At 42.7% G+C, this 17,975-nt stretch overlaps 1 protein-coding gene across 1 annotated transcript in view; it reads right to left on the bottom strand.

The window, feature by feature from the left end:
* The window catches only part of PIKFYVE (phosphoinositide kinase, FYVE-type zinc finger containing), a 256,730-nt gene that overhangs the window by 157,018 nt on the left and 81,737 nt on the right, over positions 1-17,975 (bottom strand). Inside the window, 6 exon segments of the mRNA XM_075829901.1 lie at positions 1,109-1,286; positions 1,369-1,498; positions 3,609-3,671; positions 11,305-11,472; positions 12,225-12,372; positions 17,765-17,876. Coding sequence (XP_075686016.1) covers positions 1,109-1,286; positions 1,369-1,498; positions 3,609-3,671; positions 11,305-11,472; positions 12,225-12,372; positions 17,765-17,876 — 799 coding nt within the window.

Raw genomic sequence — 17,975 nt, 5'->3', positions numbered from 1 at the left:
TATTACTGTGTTATTTTGTCATTATATTTAATAAAGATATTCTTTGTGCTTTTTATATTGAGTACAATATTTATTTTTTTTAAGGGATATGTCCCATCTGGTTCGTTGTTAGGTTCTATTGCTATAGGGGACCCCACTACATGCCATTTCTATGGTGCGAGGTTTTTGGTTAGGTTGTCTTAGCTACAAATTAAAGAGCTGTAATTCCTAAACCCTTCCTCAAATTAGGATGTGAATACCCTCAAATTAAAGCTGCGAGTCTGCACTTTTAAGCCCCATGCACACGACCGTAAAAACTCTCCGTAATTGCGGACCGTAGTATGGTCCGCAATTACAGACCGACTCCGTTCTATTGGCCGCAGACACCTTCCCGTATCGCTACGGATAAGTGTCCGTGCCATAGAACTGTGCCGGGAATTATAGAGCATGTCCTATTTTTTGTATTTTACGGGCTGTGCTCCAATACTTTGTATGGGAGAACGGGCCGAAAATGCGGGCTGCGGCCAGCGGCGGCTGGACATGCCCGCTATCGCGGGCCATAATTACGGGCACGGCCATGTGCAGGAGGCCTAAACCCATATTGATTATATAACTGTATATTGTGTATACACTCCTCTATTTGTAGATGAATTCAAGCGGCCCCATTAAAAAATATTATCAAGAAGATCTTAGTTTCGACCAATTCATCGTCCATTGATACGGAGTCAAGCAAGTGAATGATATGTGCCGAAGATGCAAAGGCCGACAGTTCCTTGCTGAACTCACGTCTTTCAGGACGGGTTCAAAGGAGAGGTATAATCTTCACTCTCCAGGCAAGCAGGCACGGTCCGAATCCACCCCTGTGGCTAGTATACATCCACCCGCATCACATAGCCTTGGACACAAAGCAGGTCCAAGTTGCAATCACACAGCATAAAGTTTGCTCCGAAGCGGGTACACGGCGTGTGACGCCACACACGTACGTGTCGATACATAATAGTTTGGCTAACGCGTTTCATCCCGTCCGGGACTTCCGCAAAGCCGTCATTTATATATAAATACACAGCACTACAAAAGTTATATTAAATCCATTGCCTACAGTGAGGTTCTATTGCATAAAATCACTTACTTTTTTGATGTGTACATACTGTCGAATGTCCATATCATCATCATTTTTTACGTCAGGTCGGACAGTCTGAACCACCTGGCATACTACCGGGACTATAACGTCACGCCAAGAGAGGGAGAGGGACTCATTGTACAGCAGCTGCTGTAAAAGGGACATCATGTGACTGTGGTTGGCGGATCTGAAGGAAAAGAAACAAAATGAAACTCATTGAATGTTCTGAAACTTTATTCTACAGACATTTAAACAGGAATAGTCCTTACAAGAGTCTTTCCATTGCCTGTTTCTCTCCATTTTCTTCTCGCAGTTGGTCCAGGGTGTTATGGTGCCAGCCCAATGGAGTAAACGGAAGGTCTTTCGATTTCTCCTCCACACGTCTATTAAACAGAGACTCTAGAATTAAAAGCATACAATACGTTTTTCAAAGGGTAAACTAATGTCTTCTACACAAGCATTAAGCCCAGGACAGCACATAACTTCATTTCTTCCCACTACTTCTCACTGCTTAAAGTGTAGCCAAACGTTTGACAAACTTCTGACATGTCAGGGTTATGTGCACACGTAGTGTTTTCAGGCGTATTTCGCGGTGTTTACGCCTCAAAAAAAGGAAGCAGAATGCCTACAAACATTTGCCAATTGATTTAAATGGGAAATATGGCGTTCTGTTCCAACGGGGCGTTTTTTTTACACCTCGTTATCCAAAAACGGCACTTAAAAAGACTCCAGTGAAAAAGAAGTGCATGTCACTTCTAGGGCTGTTTTTGGAGCCGTTTTTCACTGCCTCTATAGAAAAATAGCTCCAAAAATGGCCGTAAGAAACGCTGCGAAAATCGCGAGTGGATTAATAAACGTCTAAAAATCAAAAGCTGTTTTCCCTTGAAAACAAGCTCTGTATTTTCAGACGTTTTTGATTTTGTGTGTGCACATACCCTCATAGTGACATGTCAGAAAATTGGATTGGTGGGGGTCTGAGCACGAATACTCGTTGCCGATAATTGCCCTGTGTAAACAGGGGAACGATCAGCAGATGAATGAGCAAATGCTCGATCATCTGCTGGTGGTATAGTTTTCAAAAAGTGAAATATCGTTGTCTGCAGCGCATCTCCCTGTGTAAACGGGAAGAGGGGCGGCCGACATGTTAATAATGTATGGTACGAGCGATCGGATTAACGACCGCTCGTCCCCATCCATAGCTCTGTGTGACAAGAGCAAACGACCGCTCGATGCACCGGCCACTTATCGGCCATTAGACAGAAGAGATTGTGCCCCCGGATATAAATATACGTCTCTGTGCATGAACTGCCTCCCATCTGCAGAGTACATTTACGTCCAGGTAACGGATGGGGTTATTTACTCATGAGCGTTAAATCATCATGACTTTCCTCTTCTTCAGGTACCTAATCCTACCTGTACAAACTCAAAGGTTCACTTACAAAACATTAACTAGTAAGATATTGCGGTTTATATTGTGTTATAAGAAAATGGTGGCTGAACGAGAAGAGGTTGCATTTCAGAAAGGGGTCTCCAGACTTGTCTATATATCATATTTTGATTTTTACATTTCAAACGTTCTACCAAACCTGTGAAAATGGTTCCCTAGTTACCACGTCAGTCTTTGTTTACAGCGCTCCAAGTGATGATGCGCGATTTGAAAGGGGACTTTATCATTGTTTCGTTACACTAAAATAATATATATATACGACTGTTCTGTACACCCTTGGGTATAATTACATCTATACCTCTCTGATGCTGCTCTTCGAATGCGACCGATTTTATTGTATATTTTTATAGATCATGTATTGTTGTTTATTATGTATTAATCAAGATGTATACTTTTTGACAATACGCGTCAGCTATATATTTACATATTTATATTGGGGTGCTATGTCTCCTATGCTTTTTGGTTGTCCTACGTGTTAGTGGGGACTCCCGAGTGTTCTTCTGTTTTGAGGTTGCTTTTTAGGTTTACAAGAAAAATGTAACAGGCAGAACCTGTATCTCCTTACAGCTAAAGACAAATGAATGTCACAGAACAGGGTGAAGAGGAGCTAGAAAAAGTGGCCCCCACTGACCGACTTGGTGTGATCATATATTACACATTGATATGAACGGGCACCGTGTGAGATTTCCCCGGTAATGACTACATGGAGTTGATTGCTGAAAAAGCATTGTCCAGTAGGGGACACCCCTTTAATGACCTCCATTCACGAATCCAACTTTTGTTTTTCCCCTGACCTATTTTCTCCCTTTTCCCGATCTTCACATTTGTAACCTCACACGCCAAGTTCTTCTTGTACCAGTTCCCTGGTTATCACACCGTAGTGCGGAAGCCTTTATTTTTCTTGCAAATATTTTGCTGCTTTCCCACGATCTGTAATTGCTGTATACGTTATGTTTGAGATCATTGAATACATTCCTGGCACTGAATTTGCATATACCATTGTTACCCTTTCAATCTATTATGTAAAGCAAATTTAAAAAATAAAAATAAAAAACGGTTTACCTTTGATGAACGCGTCACTTATTGAGATCATCTGCTGTCCACCATCTTCAGACAGAAGAAACTCTAAAAGAAGGTAATGATGAGAGCAGAGAAGACAGATGACATTACTCAAGCGTTCCGTCCATATAACGTACAGAGCACACCCTGTATGACTTAAACACCACATAAAGCCTCAAACTGACAAATGTACAGTGTTCCTGTAGATCACACAGACAAAACAAGGTATGGATTCACACGGATACCTTGCAAAACTAGGAGAGTTTGTATCCAACCAGAGAAACATGAATTTGTATACCGTATTCCCCTAGTGTTCATTGATGGTAAACCGGTTTCCTCCCACACTGAAAATATAATTACTTTTTCTGGCTTCTTGTGAAATCAGCGTTAAGGGGAACGTGTCATCAGAAAATTATCTAGGATTTAACTCCAGTTTTGAAGCATTTTTTTTCTGTCATTATCTATATATAAAAAAAATAATAATCCCACTGAGCCTAAAAATAGACTGACACTTCCTGTTCTGTAGAGATCACTTCTTAGCAGTCATCTCATCATCACAGGCAGGATTACAATGAAACATAACACCTCTATATAGAGAACACAGGATCCACCATTGACAATAGGTGATGGACACAGCTCCCCTCCTCCCCCTCCCTGTACAATGACCTCTGCACAGATCACAGAGCACGCATGGAGAACTCTCCCAGAAGGGTCAGTTCACACGTTGCATAAACACTGCGGTTTTTCCACAATGGAATTTGTTGCGGAAAATCCGCAGCACATACAGTAGCAGCAGAGTGGATAAGATAAAACAAATCTCATCCACACTATGTGTAAATACTGAGCGGAAAAAAACGCTCAGAAGTTGACCTGCGGTGCAGAGTTTTATTCCGCAGCATGTCAATTGTATTTACGTAAACGCTGCTTATTTGTTGCAGGTTTTCCCCATTTAACTCAACGTGGAGGTAATTCCAGCAACAAATAGCAGTTGCTGCGTTTTTTACGGCAGGTTCGCAGCGATTCCGCCGCAAAAAACGCAACTCAGGAAAAATATAAAAACCTTATACTCACCCAGAAGTCTGTTTCCTCCTCTAGGCCGGCCTCCTCAAATAACATTTCATCCCATGTTACCACTGCAGCCAATCACAGGCTGTCACAGTGGTCACATGGGATGAAACATCATCCCAAGAGGCCATCCTGGATGACGTCAGAGGTCCGGCCTCCTGGGATGACGCTTCATCCCATGTGACCGCTGCTACAGCCAATCACAGGCTGCAGCGGTCTCTTGGGGTGAAACGGCTAAGTGCAGCGGACATTCCGGGCGAAAAACTGCACCACAGTTAGGTGCTGTTTTTCGCTCTGAATTCCTGGATATGCTGCATGCTGTTAGGCAGTGTATCTGCCCTGTGTGAACTCAGCCTAAAAGTCAATGTTTACAGGTTCCGATGGTCCACGTGGCTGCTGTAAAGCAGATCTGTAAACGCTGCTGACTGCAGTTCAGGCAAGATGGCGTCCCCATAATCGTGTACAGAAAATAAATTTAAAAAAAATAATTGTGTTTCACTATCTGGTTTTAATTAGGAACAAAATATACACTGTTAAGTGATACATTCCTGGGACTGGAACATTAGACTTTGAATATATATTTTGGAAGCAAGTGTGCGCTAAATAATTGTACCGTTTCTGATCTATTTAATTCTGAAAGAAAATTTTACAAAAGAAAATGACAATGCATTCCTGTCACGCAGCTTATTAAAACCCCATCATCTGAACCCGTTCAGCCAGATCATTAGCTTTACAAAGTTGAAAGGAATCTGACATGATCACCAATCCAGCAAGTAGAGCTCCTATTAAACCCCTTGGACTTTCTCAGGTTTTAATGTGTAGCAACATTAAATCACAAGGGGTTTAATTGGACTTCACACTGACTCGCAGAAAAAGACTCAAATCTCTATCATGGCAATTCATTACAATTAAACAACGAACTTAATGCAGAAACTATTCAGTCCTGTTACTAGAACAGACCTAAAACATCACTGTAAGGGCTCATTCAGACGAGCGTGTTCCTCGTCCGTGTTCGGTCCGTTGAAATAATGCACAGCACACGGACCCACGCATTTCAATAGGGCTATTCAGACATGCGTGAGTTTTCATGCAGCGAGTGTCCGTTGCGTGAAACTCACTGCATGTCCTATATTGCTGCGCTTTTGGGGACGTTGTCGCCCAATGAAGCGTATGGGTGCGAGAACAACACAGACAGCAAATGGAGAACATCCGTGTGTTGCTCGTGTTTCATGCATCAGTTGGTAAAGAAATGCAGAGAATAAAAAAGAAAAAAAAAAAAGTGCTTGCAGAAGGGTAACCACGGACGTGAAAAACAGATGCCACGCGCAAAGCACATCTATGCCATACGCAACGCACACTGATGGTACATTGATGGTGCACGAACACTAAATGCAGGAAATACGGTACATTTTTAGCACACGCAAATAAGACACGCTCGTGTGAACGTACCTGCCAGTTGTTTTTAGAAATCACAATCTATCACATGTGTACAGTCAAGTCGTGAGAATGGGAAAAAATGATGATATGAAGAAATAAGAAGACTTCCAACCAACAACATTATTAAAAAGCAATAATCAGAGGATGGCTAGGGGTGACTGGATCATCGGACTATGCCACACTATTGGCGATTCTAATGTAGATCACTTTGTAGAGGTTTATTTCTACTTTAATATCAGTGTTTTACTAATCGATCGTGTCACGAAAACGTATGAAAAAGTGATTTGAAGTGGTTATTCAAAAAAAAAAAATAAATAAATTTTTTTTCAAAAAAACATGGATGCTATTCACATGTAGATGTAGTGTGTTTGTCTTTTTTCTTTTTATTAGTGATCATCTAAACACTGAGTGTGATCTCATACGTTCTGCCTTGAAAATGTGTGATGGACCACCAGTTGGGTTGCGCCCAAAGTGACTGTCGGCCTTTAACCCCTCCAATAGTGCTATTGGTCTCTGGGAAGCTATCCTCTACCCCAGTCTGCCCAATCTACATGCAACTTACGAGGTTGCACCAGAAACTTAGTAGAGACGCTCCCCTTCGCCTCGGTGGAGCCGCATGGCCACTATGCCGCAACCTTTCACTGATTGCCCAACTACCCACAGTCGTGAGCATGCAGCGCACATGTCACAGAACACTGCGCAAAAGGAGTGCAATAGAGCATGGTCCCAGTCCACCAAGTGGCAATCTCAGTCCTTGTTGGACTGCTCGACCTGAATTGTAACAGAAGTAAAACAGCAGCAATAATGGTAGTAATAATGGTAGTAATAACACAGATAAGTCACACAGAAAACCGCAGGAGGGATTAGGCCGACAAGGACTCGGAGAGCTTAACACAGTCCCTTTAAACTCTACCAGTCCCCTCACTTAGCAGGACTCAGTGAGTGGACCTGTCACTAGGCCTCAGGGCTGCCAATCTCTCACTAACCACTGGTCACTCATTCTCAGGGCTGGCAATTCCACAGCCCAAAGTGACCCAGCTTTGGCTCCAAAATTAGTGCACTCTCTTTCACCGGCCCGTCTCCCAGCAAATCCTCTGGTCTCAATCTCAAGCGCACGTCGGCTCCACATCGCTCTCTGTCCGGAGTTGATACACACTGTGGCTATACTCAGGCCTGCTGTACCCATACACCCTGTCCGCTATCTCACACGTTCTGGCCGCGCACCTTACTTGCGCCAAGTTGTGTCTTTTAGCTCTTCACATAACCCCCTCCTATACAGCGTTCTGGCGCAACGCTCAGCGCCAGAATGTTTACCACCATGTCAGCATCGAGCTCTGTATGAGCACGCACTGGCGCCCAGCACCTCCTCCGATAATACTGGCAGGGTCTGGCGCCACAGCTGCGTGCAGTGCCCCACCAGCCCTTTATAACAAAGGTCGATAAGGTGCACAACAGCTGTGGAACATAAATCCAGGGCACATTACATGCTAACAAAAAACATTTAAAGTGATACACGCAATTTAACGTAATTGCAGGTTAACCTCCCCTTTAAATAATGACCCTACCTGCTGTATTCACACTGGCGTCATAGGTTCTGTTTTTACAGGATCCGCCATGGATATGACAGATCTGTTTTTATCTATTTCAGTCGACTGCGCTATTGATTCCGTCGGAAAAACGGAAACCTGCCGGAATGGTGACGAACGGAAACCATTAGCAATGTTTCCATCACCATTGATATCAATGGTGACGGAAACTGTGGTTTCAGTTTGACATTCCGTTGCGGGGTTCACACGACGGAAACCTCAGACGGAACCCTGGAACGGAAAGCCAACGTTGATGTGAACAGGCCCTACGGCCCCACATTTGTGTCGGAACTCCGTTTATGGGTTCTATCTGACCTTTCCGTCGGGGGAACCCATGAGCGGAATCCAAATGGAAACCATAGGTTTCTGATTGCATCATTATTGATTTTAATGGTGATGGATCCGATGCAAATTGTTTCCGTTTGTCACCGTTGTGTAATGGTTTTGACGTTCTCTCACTATTGAAATCAATGGCGATGCAAGCGGAAACCTATGGTTTCCGTTTGGATTCTGTTCATGGGTTCCCCTGACGGAAAGGTCCAACGGAACCCATGAACGGAGCCCCAACACAGATGTGAACAAAGCCTACAAAAAAGGTAATTTGTATACACAGATCATATTGATTGGGAAGAGACACAAAGTTTCAGGGCAGAAGATGGTCTGTAATACAAGAGTAACGCCATCTTGTGGTGAAATCATAACATTTCCTGAATTCCTGCAGGAATAAATGGACTCTTCCAAAAATTGTTTTATGATTGCAATCTAACACAGGAATTCCTCACCGACACCAATCAGCACAACAGAATAAAAGATTTACTTTAAAAAAAATTGGATTTTTTAAAATTAAAAACGTATTGACCTTTTGTGCTGCAGGTATGAGGACATTGTGGTGTGGTCAGTATTACAATTCTTATATGTGCTGGCGGTCCTTTTTGATTGCACCAGTATGCTCTGGATGAATTCGGTCATCACATTCATACTCAGTTAAGCTCAGGCAGCCAGCTTTTATTTGCCAGGTTAAGGCTCTGTTCACATCTGCGTTGGGGTCCCGTTCGGACGTTTCGTCTGCGCTTTCTGTCAGAACAGGACTGTGAACAGACAATTGATTGATTTCAATGGTGACGGATCCGGTGCCCATGGTTTCCGTTTGTCTCTGTTGTGCACCGGATCCGTAGTTTTGCCAGAAGCAATAGCGTAGCAGACTGACGGAAAGCTCAGACGGAACGTCAGAACGGGACCCCGACGCAGATGTGAATAGAGCCCAACTGTGTGTCCTGAGCCGACCAACTCGGCTATATGTAATGGTAGGGAGCACAGAAGCAAGGGACTGGTGATTCAACCCTGTGGCAAAGAAGTTCAAAACAGGAGTGTGATCATAGTGTATCTGTATCAGTGGCCTGGACAGCTGCGTCTAGACTTGCCATGAGTCTTCTACTCAACACCTAGACAGCAAACACCAAGAAACCATTTTTTTGTTTTCGGCACGTTAATGGAGGGAAGAAAGCTATTTTAAACGGGTATTACGCTTTTAGTAAATAAAAGGTTATTGCTTGTATAATTAAACGTTTTAACATATTTAAATGTGTTCAGTATCAATACCGCATGGTTCCTCGTGGTTTTCACGATCTCTGCTTCCATGGTTTACTCCTCATTAGAAGACACAGCTCTGATAACTGTACAGTAACTAACAATCCCAGCACTTGTGTGTCCGTCACTTGATCGGGACAGATTCTAATCCCCTGGAAGTAAACATTGAAGGTCCCTATTGAATACCAACAAGCAGAGATCTTGAGGACCACAAGGAATCAATGAGGAAAGTATATTGGAAAATTATATAACCATAACACCCCTTTAAAGAGGCTCTGTCACCACATTATAAGTGCCCTATCTCCTACATAACCTGATCGGCGCTGTAATGCAGGTAACAGCAGTGGTTTTTATTTTGAAAAACGATCATTTTTGAGCAAGTTATGAACAATTTTAGATTTATGCTAATAAGTTTCTCAATGGACAACTGGGCGGGTTTTTACTTTTTACCAACTGGATGTTGTACAGAGGAGTGTATGACGCTGACCAATCAGTGTCCTACACTTCTCATTGTTCCAGCCCAGTAAACACGCCCAGTTGGTAAAAACACAATACACGCCCAGTTGGAAATAAGAGAAAACACGCCCAGTTGTCCATTAGAAAGGCTCATTTGCATAAATATAAAATTGCTCATAACTTAGCCAAAAATGATCGTTTTTAAAAAACAAAACAAAAAACGTTACGGTTATCTACATTGCAGCGCCGATCACATACAATAGGAGATAGGGATTTGATAATCTGGTGACAGAGCCTCTTTAAGGACATTCATGAAGTCCAGTTTAAGCAAGGCGCCCCTTATAGCACGTCTTTTTCTTTGGTGTGACCGGAGAAGCTCCGGACATCACATTTCATATATGGACATTGTTGTCAGGAGCCTTACAATGCCGGATTTCCCAGCGAGAGCATTGCAAGTGATCTGGCCGGGGACTCCGGCCCTGGGGAAGCTCCTGACGTCATATTCCATATATGAAATGGGATGTCAGTAACATCCCCAGGGACGGAATCTGCAGGCAGAGCGCTACCTGATACTCTACCCAGAACTACTGCCCTCGGAAACTTCCCCGACGGATACGTTTAGCGTATACCTGTGACGAATGCCATGAAGAGGCCCTCGTCACCCATAAGTTCCCATGTTAAAAAAATATCCAGCACAGGAATACGTTTTTTTGCAGGATCCTTCGGGATGGAAAAAAAAGAGTAGTCTACTACTCTATTCCATCCATAAAAACAACACCAACACTCCTTTTGTCTACCTCAGGCTAATGGAGCACATTGGACAAGTTTAAAGTGTATGTCAGCAGCGTTGCCAGTTACCCACTAGACGCTAGGGTATAAACGGGATGTGAAGGGGGTCTACCTGCTATGTTGATAAACACTTTTCAGAGGAAATCAAAAATGCCTTTCCTACTCCATATTCATTAGAAGGGAGAAACTTTGAGAAAACAACAGCATATACACAAAAAATGCATTCCCTAGAGAAAGAAAAAGATACGACATGCACCCGTAAGAGAAATGAAGACATAAGTGCATGCACATACAGAAAAAAAAAAAACACACCACATATAACAGCATTAGTTTGATTCTGCTCACAAAGGCATGCAAACATAATACTTGGAAACTATTAAATTAAAAGTAATACTGCATGGGTTAAGAAAAAAAAAAAAATATTAGTATAAATGTATATAAACTAAGCTTAACCAGATAATGAGTTAAGAAAAAATATAAAACGCCAACCTTCTGGTTTAAGCCTTCCATGCCTAATATAACAAAACTGAGACATATGGGCATTATCATATATAGCGTCGCATGCCTAAAGTCTAAAAAATCATAAGGGAATAGAACATTTATGAATATCCTGTATAATAATTATGTTTTGGTGAGATAGAATTGTAACTTGAGATCCAGATCAAAAAAAAAAAAAATGAAATAATCTTACGAATGAATCAAACGTATTATAAAAGGGTTAACAAGATTATGACATTATAAGTCCTTATGGCCTAGGCCATCATTGACCAACTTAATACCTTTCTGGTCAGCAGGGTGAGGGGGCACATGGGGATACTTGGAGTGCTTCTTGATGTGGAAGTTGACGTTGTCCATCTCCACATTGAGGCTGATGGAAGCGGCTGAATCACTGTCCATAGCAGATTGGAAGCTGCTGACTGACGTACGTTTGCTAGGACTTGCAGAATCTTTGCATGATACAGCAAGGGAAGAAAAGCAAAGGGAAGAGGAGGAGGGAAAACAAAGGGTAATCAGGGCGGAGGGGGAAAAACTACATTTAGTAAATGGAGGTCCCCAAGTTCAGTCCTTAAATGCAACCAACAACTTAGGTTTATACACAGGGACATAAGAATGAAGGAGAGCACTGATAACATTTAGTTGAACCTCAGGACAGATCCTTGGGGACTTGGTAATCCAGAATATGAATGTTCTACTACTAAAGGTTGATGACAGGGGGACTGCTATACATTGAAAGCCAGAACTAGAAGCAGCAGCAGATGTCTGGTTATAGAGCAGAGGGCAGACCACCACAATATACATCATTTTCAAGCAGTTAAATGTTATGACAATCACAAACCTCTTGCTGTAAATTGGATTAGTTTTACTCCAAAGCTCCTGCACATTCAGGTATCACACCAATATTTGCATGCGGTCATGATCAAAACATCTTATAATGAAGTGTGAACTAGACTGCTCAGGTCAACAACGTGAAAAACCGGGGAATCTTTACATTTGTGGATAATGGGAAGCTGAGGTATGCTCCAGTAATAGCGCTGAATACTGAATTCACAACATACACATCAAGGTCACATGGACTGTAGATGGCCAGGTCGTATGCTGGGTGTAAAGGTCTTTGCACACCCTTAAGATCCCGCTATAGAAAAGTTTTTAGTCCCACTGATTTTGTTCCCTATATTTAGTTAAAAACAGCAACACTTACTGGTTAAGTTGTCTTCTCCTTCATCTGCAATTTGTTCTGTATCGCTGTCATCAAACTTGATGTCTTTAAACCAAGATGGTTCGGAATGTCCTTCTACAGAATTAACTGAATCGCTGTCCGGCGACGGAGTCTCCGAGAACTCGGTGCTCTGAAATTGCAGTACATTTTCTTTACAGAAAGGCATTTCTCTCTAGACTTTATACACTTGTGTAAAGCCTTCCACTGATAAGGGAATCTTGAATGAATGCGTCTCACAGTGTTTATAAACTTTTTATTTACTTCGACGTGAGATTATTCACCACAGTGCAAGGTCTTTGCCCTTCTCCATCACAACTTGCAATTCAGAACTGGTCTGCCCTTTCCTGGAAAATTCTGGTCATCACTGAAACAGTCCTTGGTAATAAGTAAATACCCACTTGTTATCAAACATACACGAGAAGCAGTATAGTTAACCCCTTAACGACCAAGCTAGTTTGGACCTTAACCCCTTAATGACCGGGCATGTTTGTACCTTAATGACCAAGCCAGATTTGTCAAATCTGGTATGTCTGACTTTATCAGAGAATAACTCTGTGAAAGTTTTGAATATCCAAGTAATTCTGACATTGTTTTTTCGTCACATGTTGTACTTTATTTTAGTGGTAAAAGTAGACTGATACGATTTGTGGAAATAAAAAAATAGAAAAATGGAAGAAATTTTGTAAAAATTACCATTTTCCCCTATTTTTAACTGCAATATGTCACATATGTACACACATACTGTACAATTTTTTTAATTAAATATATATTTCCATCTCTTTACTCTATTTTGGCAGCACTTTTGAAAAAATAAAATAAATTTTCAGCAATTTAGAGAACTTACAAATTGAATAATAATTTTAAAGTACATTTTGTTTTCCTGCACAAAGCCAGCTTTTCAGCGGCTCATAGGTCTCAGAGTGATGGAAACCCCCACAAATGACCCCATTTAGAAAACTAGACCCCTTAGGCGGGATTCACACGACCGGGTCGTTCCCGAGCCCGAGTGTCGGCCGGTAAAATCGGCCATTTTGCCCGGCCGGTTTGCATTAAGTTTTGCATCCGTGCCGGGCCAGGCAGATCCGGACAGTGACATCAGCGGCAACTCCTGAAGGGGAATCCCCATGTGTTCGGGGATTCCGCTTCAGGAGTTTCCCCTGATGTCACTGCCCAGATATGGACAGAGACATCAAGCGCTCTGTCCAGGAGCGGAATCCCCGAAAACACGGGGATTCCGCTCCTTCAAGGAGCTAAAGTGTGGCTAGCACATAGCAGAGCGGGGAGATACCTCCCCGCTCTGCTATAGTGGCGTCGCTGCAGCAGCAGCTGCAGCTGCTAGCGGCGCAATCGAAGGTGTCGCCGGGCCAGGGTGCTTTTAACAAGCAGGGGAAGGGAGCCAGCGCAGCGCTCCCTTCCTCCTGCTGTACACCCCGGCCCTGCCACACAGTGTGCAGCGATGCCATTTGTCAGAATGGCATCAACTCCTCCTCCTCACATGCACTCTGCGCTGTGAGGAGGAGGAGATAGAGCGCAAGCGCCGGAAAACCCAGCCATCACTCGGGACACATCCCGGTGATGGCCGTGTAATACCCGGCCCCATAGACTTCTATGGGAGCCGGGCGGCCAGGTACCCGGGCGAAGATAGAGCATGACCTATTTTTTGACGGCCATTAGGGGTCTATTATTCCTAAAGCAGCCGGGTGCCGGCCGATTTATGAACGGCCGGCACCCGGCCGGGAAACCCTGCAGTGTGAATGAGGCCTTAAGGTATTTACCTAGGGGTATAGTAAGTATTTTGACCCCACAGTTTTTTGCTAAATTTAATACATAGCAGGTGAAAAAAAAAAATTCACTTTTTTTCATAAAAGTATCAGTTTGAAGACCAATTTCTTTGTAAAGCGACCATGAGAATGAAGAAACACCCCCCAAAATCTATCACCTTGTTTCTCCTGTTTTCAAAAATACCCACATTGTGCCCCTAATTCGCTGCCTGGACACACGGCAGGACCCAAAAGGAAGGGAGCACCCGGAGGCTTTCAGGACTCATATTTTGCTTGAAAATGTTTTAGGCCCCACTGTACATTTGGAGAGGCTTTGAGCTGCCAGAACGATAGAAACTCCCCATAAACGACCCCATTTAGAAAACTAGATCCCTTAAGGTATTTATCTAGGGGTATAGTAAGTATTTTGACCACACAGGTTTTTCACTAAATATATTGGAATTAGTCTGTAAAAATTAAAATCTACTTTTGTCCTGAAACATAGAAATTTTTAATATTTACAAGGAATAACGAAGAAAATGCACCCCAACATTTGTAAAGCAATGTCTCCCGATTACAACAATTCCCCATATGTGGTAATAAACTGCTGTTTGGACCCACAGCAGGGCTCAGAAGGGAAGGAGCGCCATTTGGATTTTGGATTTCTGATTTTTGCTGGAATGGTTTTCGGTGCCATGTCACATTTGCAAAAGCCCTAGAGGGACTAAAACAGTGGAAACCCCCCAAAAGTTACCACATTTTGGAAACTACACCTCACAAGGAATTTATCGAGGGGTATAGTTAGCATTTTGACCACACAGGTTTTTCGCTAAATATATTGGAATTAGTTTGTAAAAATTAAAATCTACTTTTTTTCTGAAACATAGAAATTTTTAATATTTACAAGGAATAACGAAGAAAATGCACCCCAACATTTGTAAAGCAATGTCTCCCGATTACGACAATACCCCATATATGGTAATAAACTGCGGATTGGACCCACAGCAGGGCTAAGAAGGGAAGGAGCGCCATTTGGATTTCTGATTTTGCTGGAATGGTTTTCGGTGCAATGTCGCATTTGCAATGCACTGGAGGGACCAAAACAGTGGAAACCCCCCAAAAGCTTCCACCACTCAGGCTGGCAAGCTTAGGAGTGGGAGAGCCTATCGCAGCCTGGCCAGACGGAGCTAGCTCCCGCCCTCTGTCTATTTATACCTGCCTTTCTGGTTCCTCCTTTGCTTGTGATTCTTCTCGTGTGGTATCCTGGCCCAGCTACAGCTTCTAACTATTTGATCCTAGGGGTATGTTCACACACAATGTTTTCAGCTGAAAAATCGGAAGCAGAACGCCTACAAGCATCTGCCCATTGGTTTCAATGGGAAATACGGCGTAAAAAGACGCCCGACCAAAATGAAGTGCACATCACTTCTTGGGACGTTTTTGGAGCCGTTTTTCATTGACTTTATAGTAAAACAGCTCCAAAAACGGCCGTTAAAAAACGCGAGTTTGATTACAAAATGGCTGAAAATCAGGAGCTGTTTTCCCTTTGTTTAGTAAGCGTGTGAACATACACTTAGCCTTTTGGTGTGTCCTATAACTTCTTCCAGCTGCAGATTCACACCCAATATGGCTGCCGGACACTGCTTAGCAATTTGAAGACACCTTTTCCTGGCTTGTGAGAGGGAGGGTGAGATTCCCTCCCACATTTACAGCAGCTGTGAGTCAGGTTGCTTTGCCTTATTCACCTTGCTGTAATTCTGGGAAGTGCTCCCCCTGGTGGCCAACATTGGAAAACATGTCAAATTATTATTACATTTTTAATACTTTCCACCATACGAAAAAAAAAAAAAAAAATACAGCAAAAAAATTAAAAAATATAATAGAAATAAGTAACGACACTTAAAAAAGGTTTAATTTGCGACACATTCCCTTTAAGGGGTTAATTGCCGAAAGCAGCGGTGATGGTCCGCTGACCGCAAGACTGATGTGACAGCTGTCTAGGACAGCTGTCAGCGCGGGCTTGTCACTCTGTGTTTACACAGAGTGACAGTTTGAAATACTGACGAAAATTAACGTCATGATGCGCGATCTAGCAGCCGACCATGACGTTCATTTTCGTCATAGGTCGGGAAAGGGTTAAGGACACGGCCAATTTGTATTCTTTTATTTTCATTTTTTTCTCCCAGCCTTACAAAAGCCATAACTTTTTTTATTTCTTCGTCGACATAGCCATATGAAGGCTTGTTTTTTGCAGGACATGTCGTTTTTCATGATAGTTTTTTTTATCGTACTGCATAATATACCGGGAAGCTAAAAAAAATACAAATAATTTGTGGGGTGAAATGGGCAAAAAAACTGCGTTTACGCAATTTTCTGGGGGGGGGGGGGGGGTTTGCTTTTACGGCATTCATCAGGCAGTAAAAAATACATATTCACCTTATTCTACAGGTTGATAAGATTACAGCGATACCAAATTTATATGTTTGGTTTTAGGTTTTACCACCTTTAAAAAAATAAAACTATTTGCTAAAAAGAAAATGTTTTGTGTCGCCATTTTGTGAGAACCATAACTTTATTTTTTACTTTTCAATTTAGCAGTGTGGGTGCTTAAATTTTGTGGGGCGAGTTTTCACCAATACCATTTTGGGCTACATGTGACTTCTTATTCAATTTTTTTTTGAGAGCTAAGGTGACCAAAAACAGCAATCTGCATGTTTAGAAAAAAATGTTTTACGGTGTTCATCGAGCAGGTTAAACAAGGCCATATTGTGATAGTTTCTTTTACGGACGTGGCGATACCAGTTATGTTAACTTTTATTTATTTTTTAACTGTGCTTTAGGGGGAAAAAAAAAATGGGAAAAAGTTTTTTTTTGAACTTTTAATAATTATTTTTTTTGGAACATAAAAAAAACAAACTTTATTTAACTGTATTTAAATTTATTTTTTTTATTAGTCGCCCTAGGGGACTTGAACCAGCAATCGTTGGAACGCTTGCATGATATGCTGCAATACTAATATTAACATTAGGCCCCAGGCTGTCAGGACAACCATTTTCACTGGCCGATCAGATCCCTGGGGAAGGGGGGGGGGGGCGCGATGGCGTTTGAGAGGGCTCCCCCCTGATTCTAACAATTTAAATGCTGCAGACGCGATTGACCACGGCATTTAAGGTGTTAAACGGGCGGAATCAAAGTCTTTGATTCCACCCGTTGCAGTGAGATGTCGGCTGTATAACACAGTCGTCACCCGCTGAGTATGGCGCGAGCTCAGCCCGTGAGCTCGCTCCACACTTCCCCCTAACGGCGGTCACGTACTAGTACGCGACGTGTCGTTAAGGGGGTTAAGGCCCCCTGCACACGGCCGTGCCCGTAATCACGGCCGGTGATTACGGGTAGGGCCGGCCACGCAGTCACCCGCATATGCGGGCCGTGCTCCCATTATAAAGTATTGGAGCATGGTCCATATAATATAAAAATTAAAAAAAATAAAAAAAGGGACCTGTCCTATTTTTTGCGGGTTATTTCTACGGCCCGGTCACCTTAGACCACGGCCCGGAAATATACGGGAAGGTGTCCATGGGCAATAGAAATTAATGTGTCCGTACTTTGATCCGCGATTACAGTCCATGTGCATGGGGCCATACTTTGTATATTTCTGTGACTTCCAAGAATGTTTACTTTAGAGGGCAATGATAGTTTTTATTGCCCTTCGACGCGGCACAGGTTCTCTTTCTACCCAATAAAAAGTAGAACGTCAGCTACCTGTAGAGGTCGGTACAAAGCATATTCATCACGGAAAAGCTGATCGTGGTGGGTGACACAGTCCAGCCATCTGCCATCAACAAGGGCTTGTCCAATAGCTATAGCTTGAGCTCTGAAAATGTAAACCAAACCAATGAGAGTACAAAACTGAAAAAATAAACTCCTTTGTGTATTACTAACTGCTGGGAGGGACAGCGGTAAAGAACAGACA

The sequence above is a fragment of the Rhinoderma darwinii genome, chromosome 6, assembly GCF_050947455.1.
Source record: "Rhinoderma darwinii isolate aRhiDar2 chromosome 6, aRhiDar2.hap1, whole genome shotgun sequence".
In the NCBI taxonomy this organism is placed as follows: domain Eukaryota; kingdom Metazoa; phylum Chordata; class Amphibia; order Anura; family Rhinodermatidae; genus Rhinoderma; species Rhinoderma darwinii.
The sequence above is the reverse complement of the archived record's forward strand: the minus strand, read 5'-3'. Positions and strand labels throughout refer to the sequence as shown.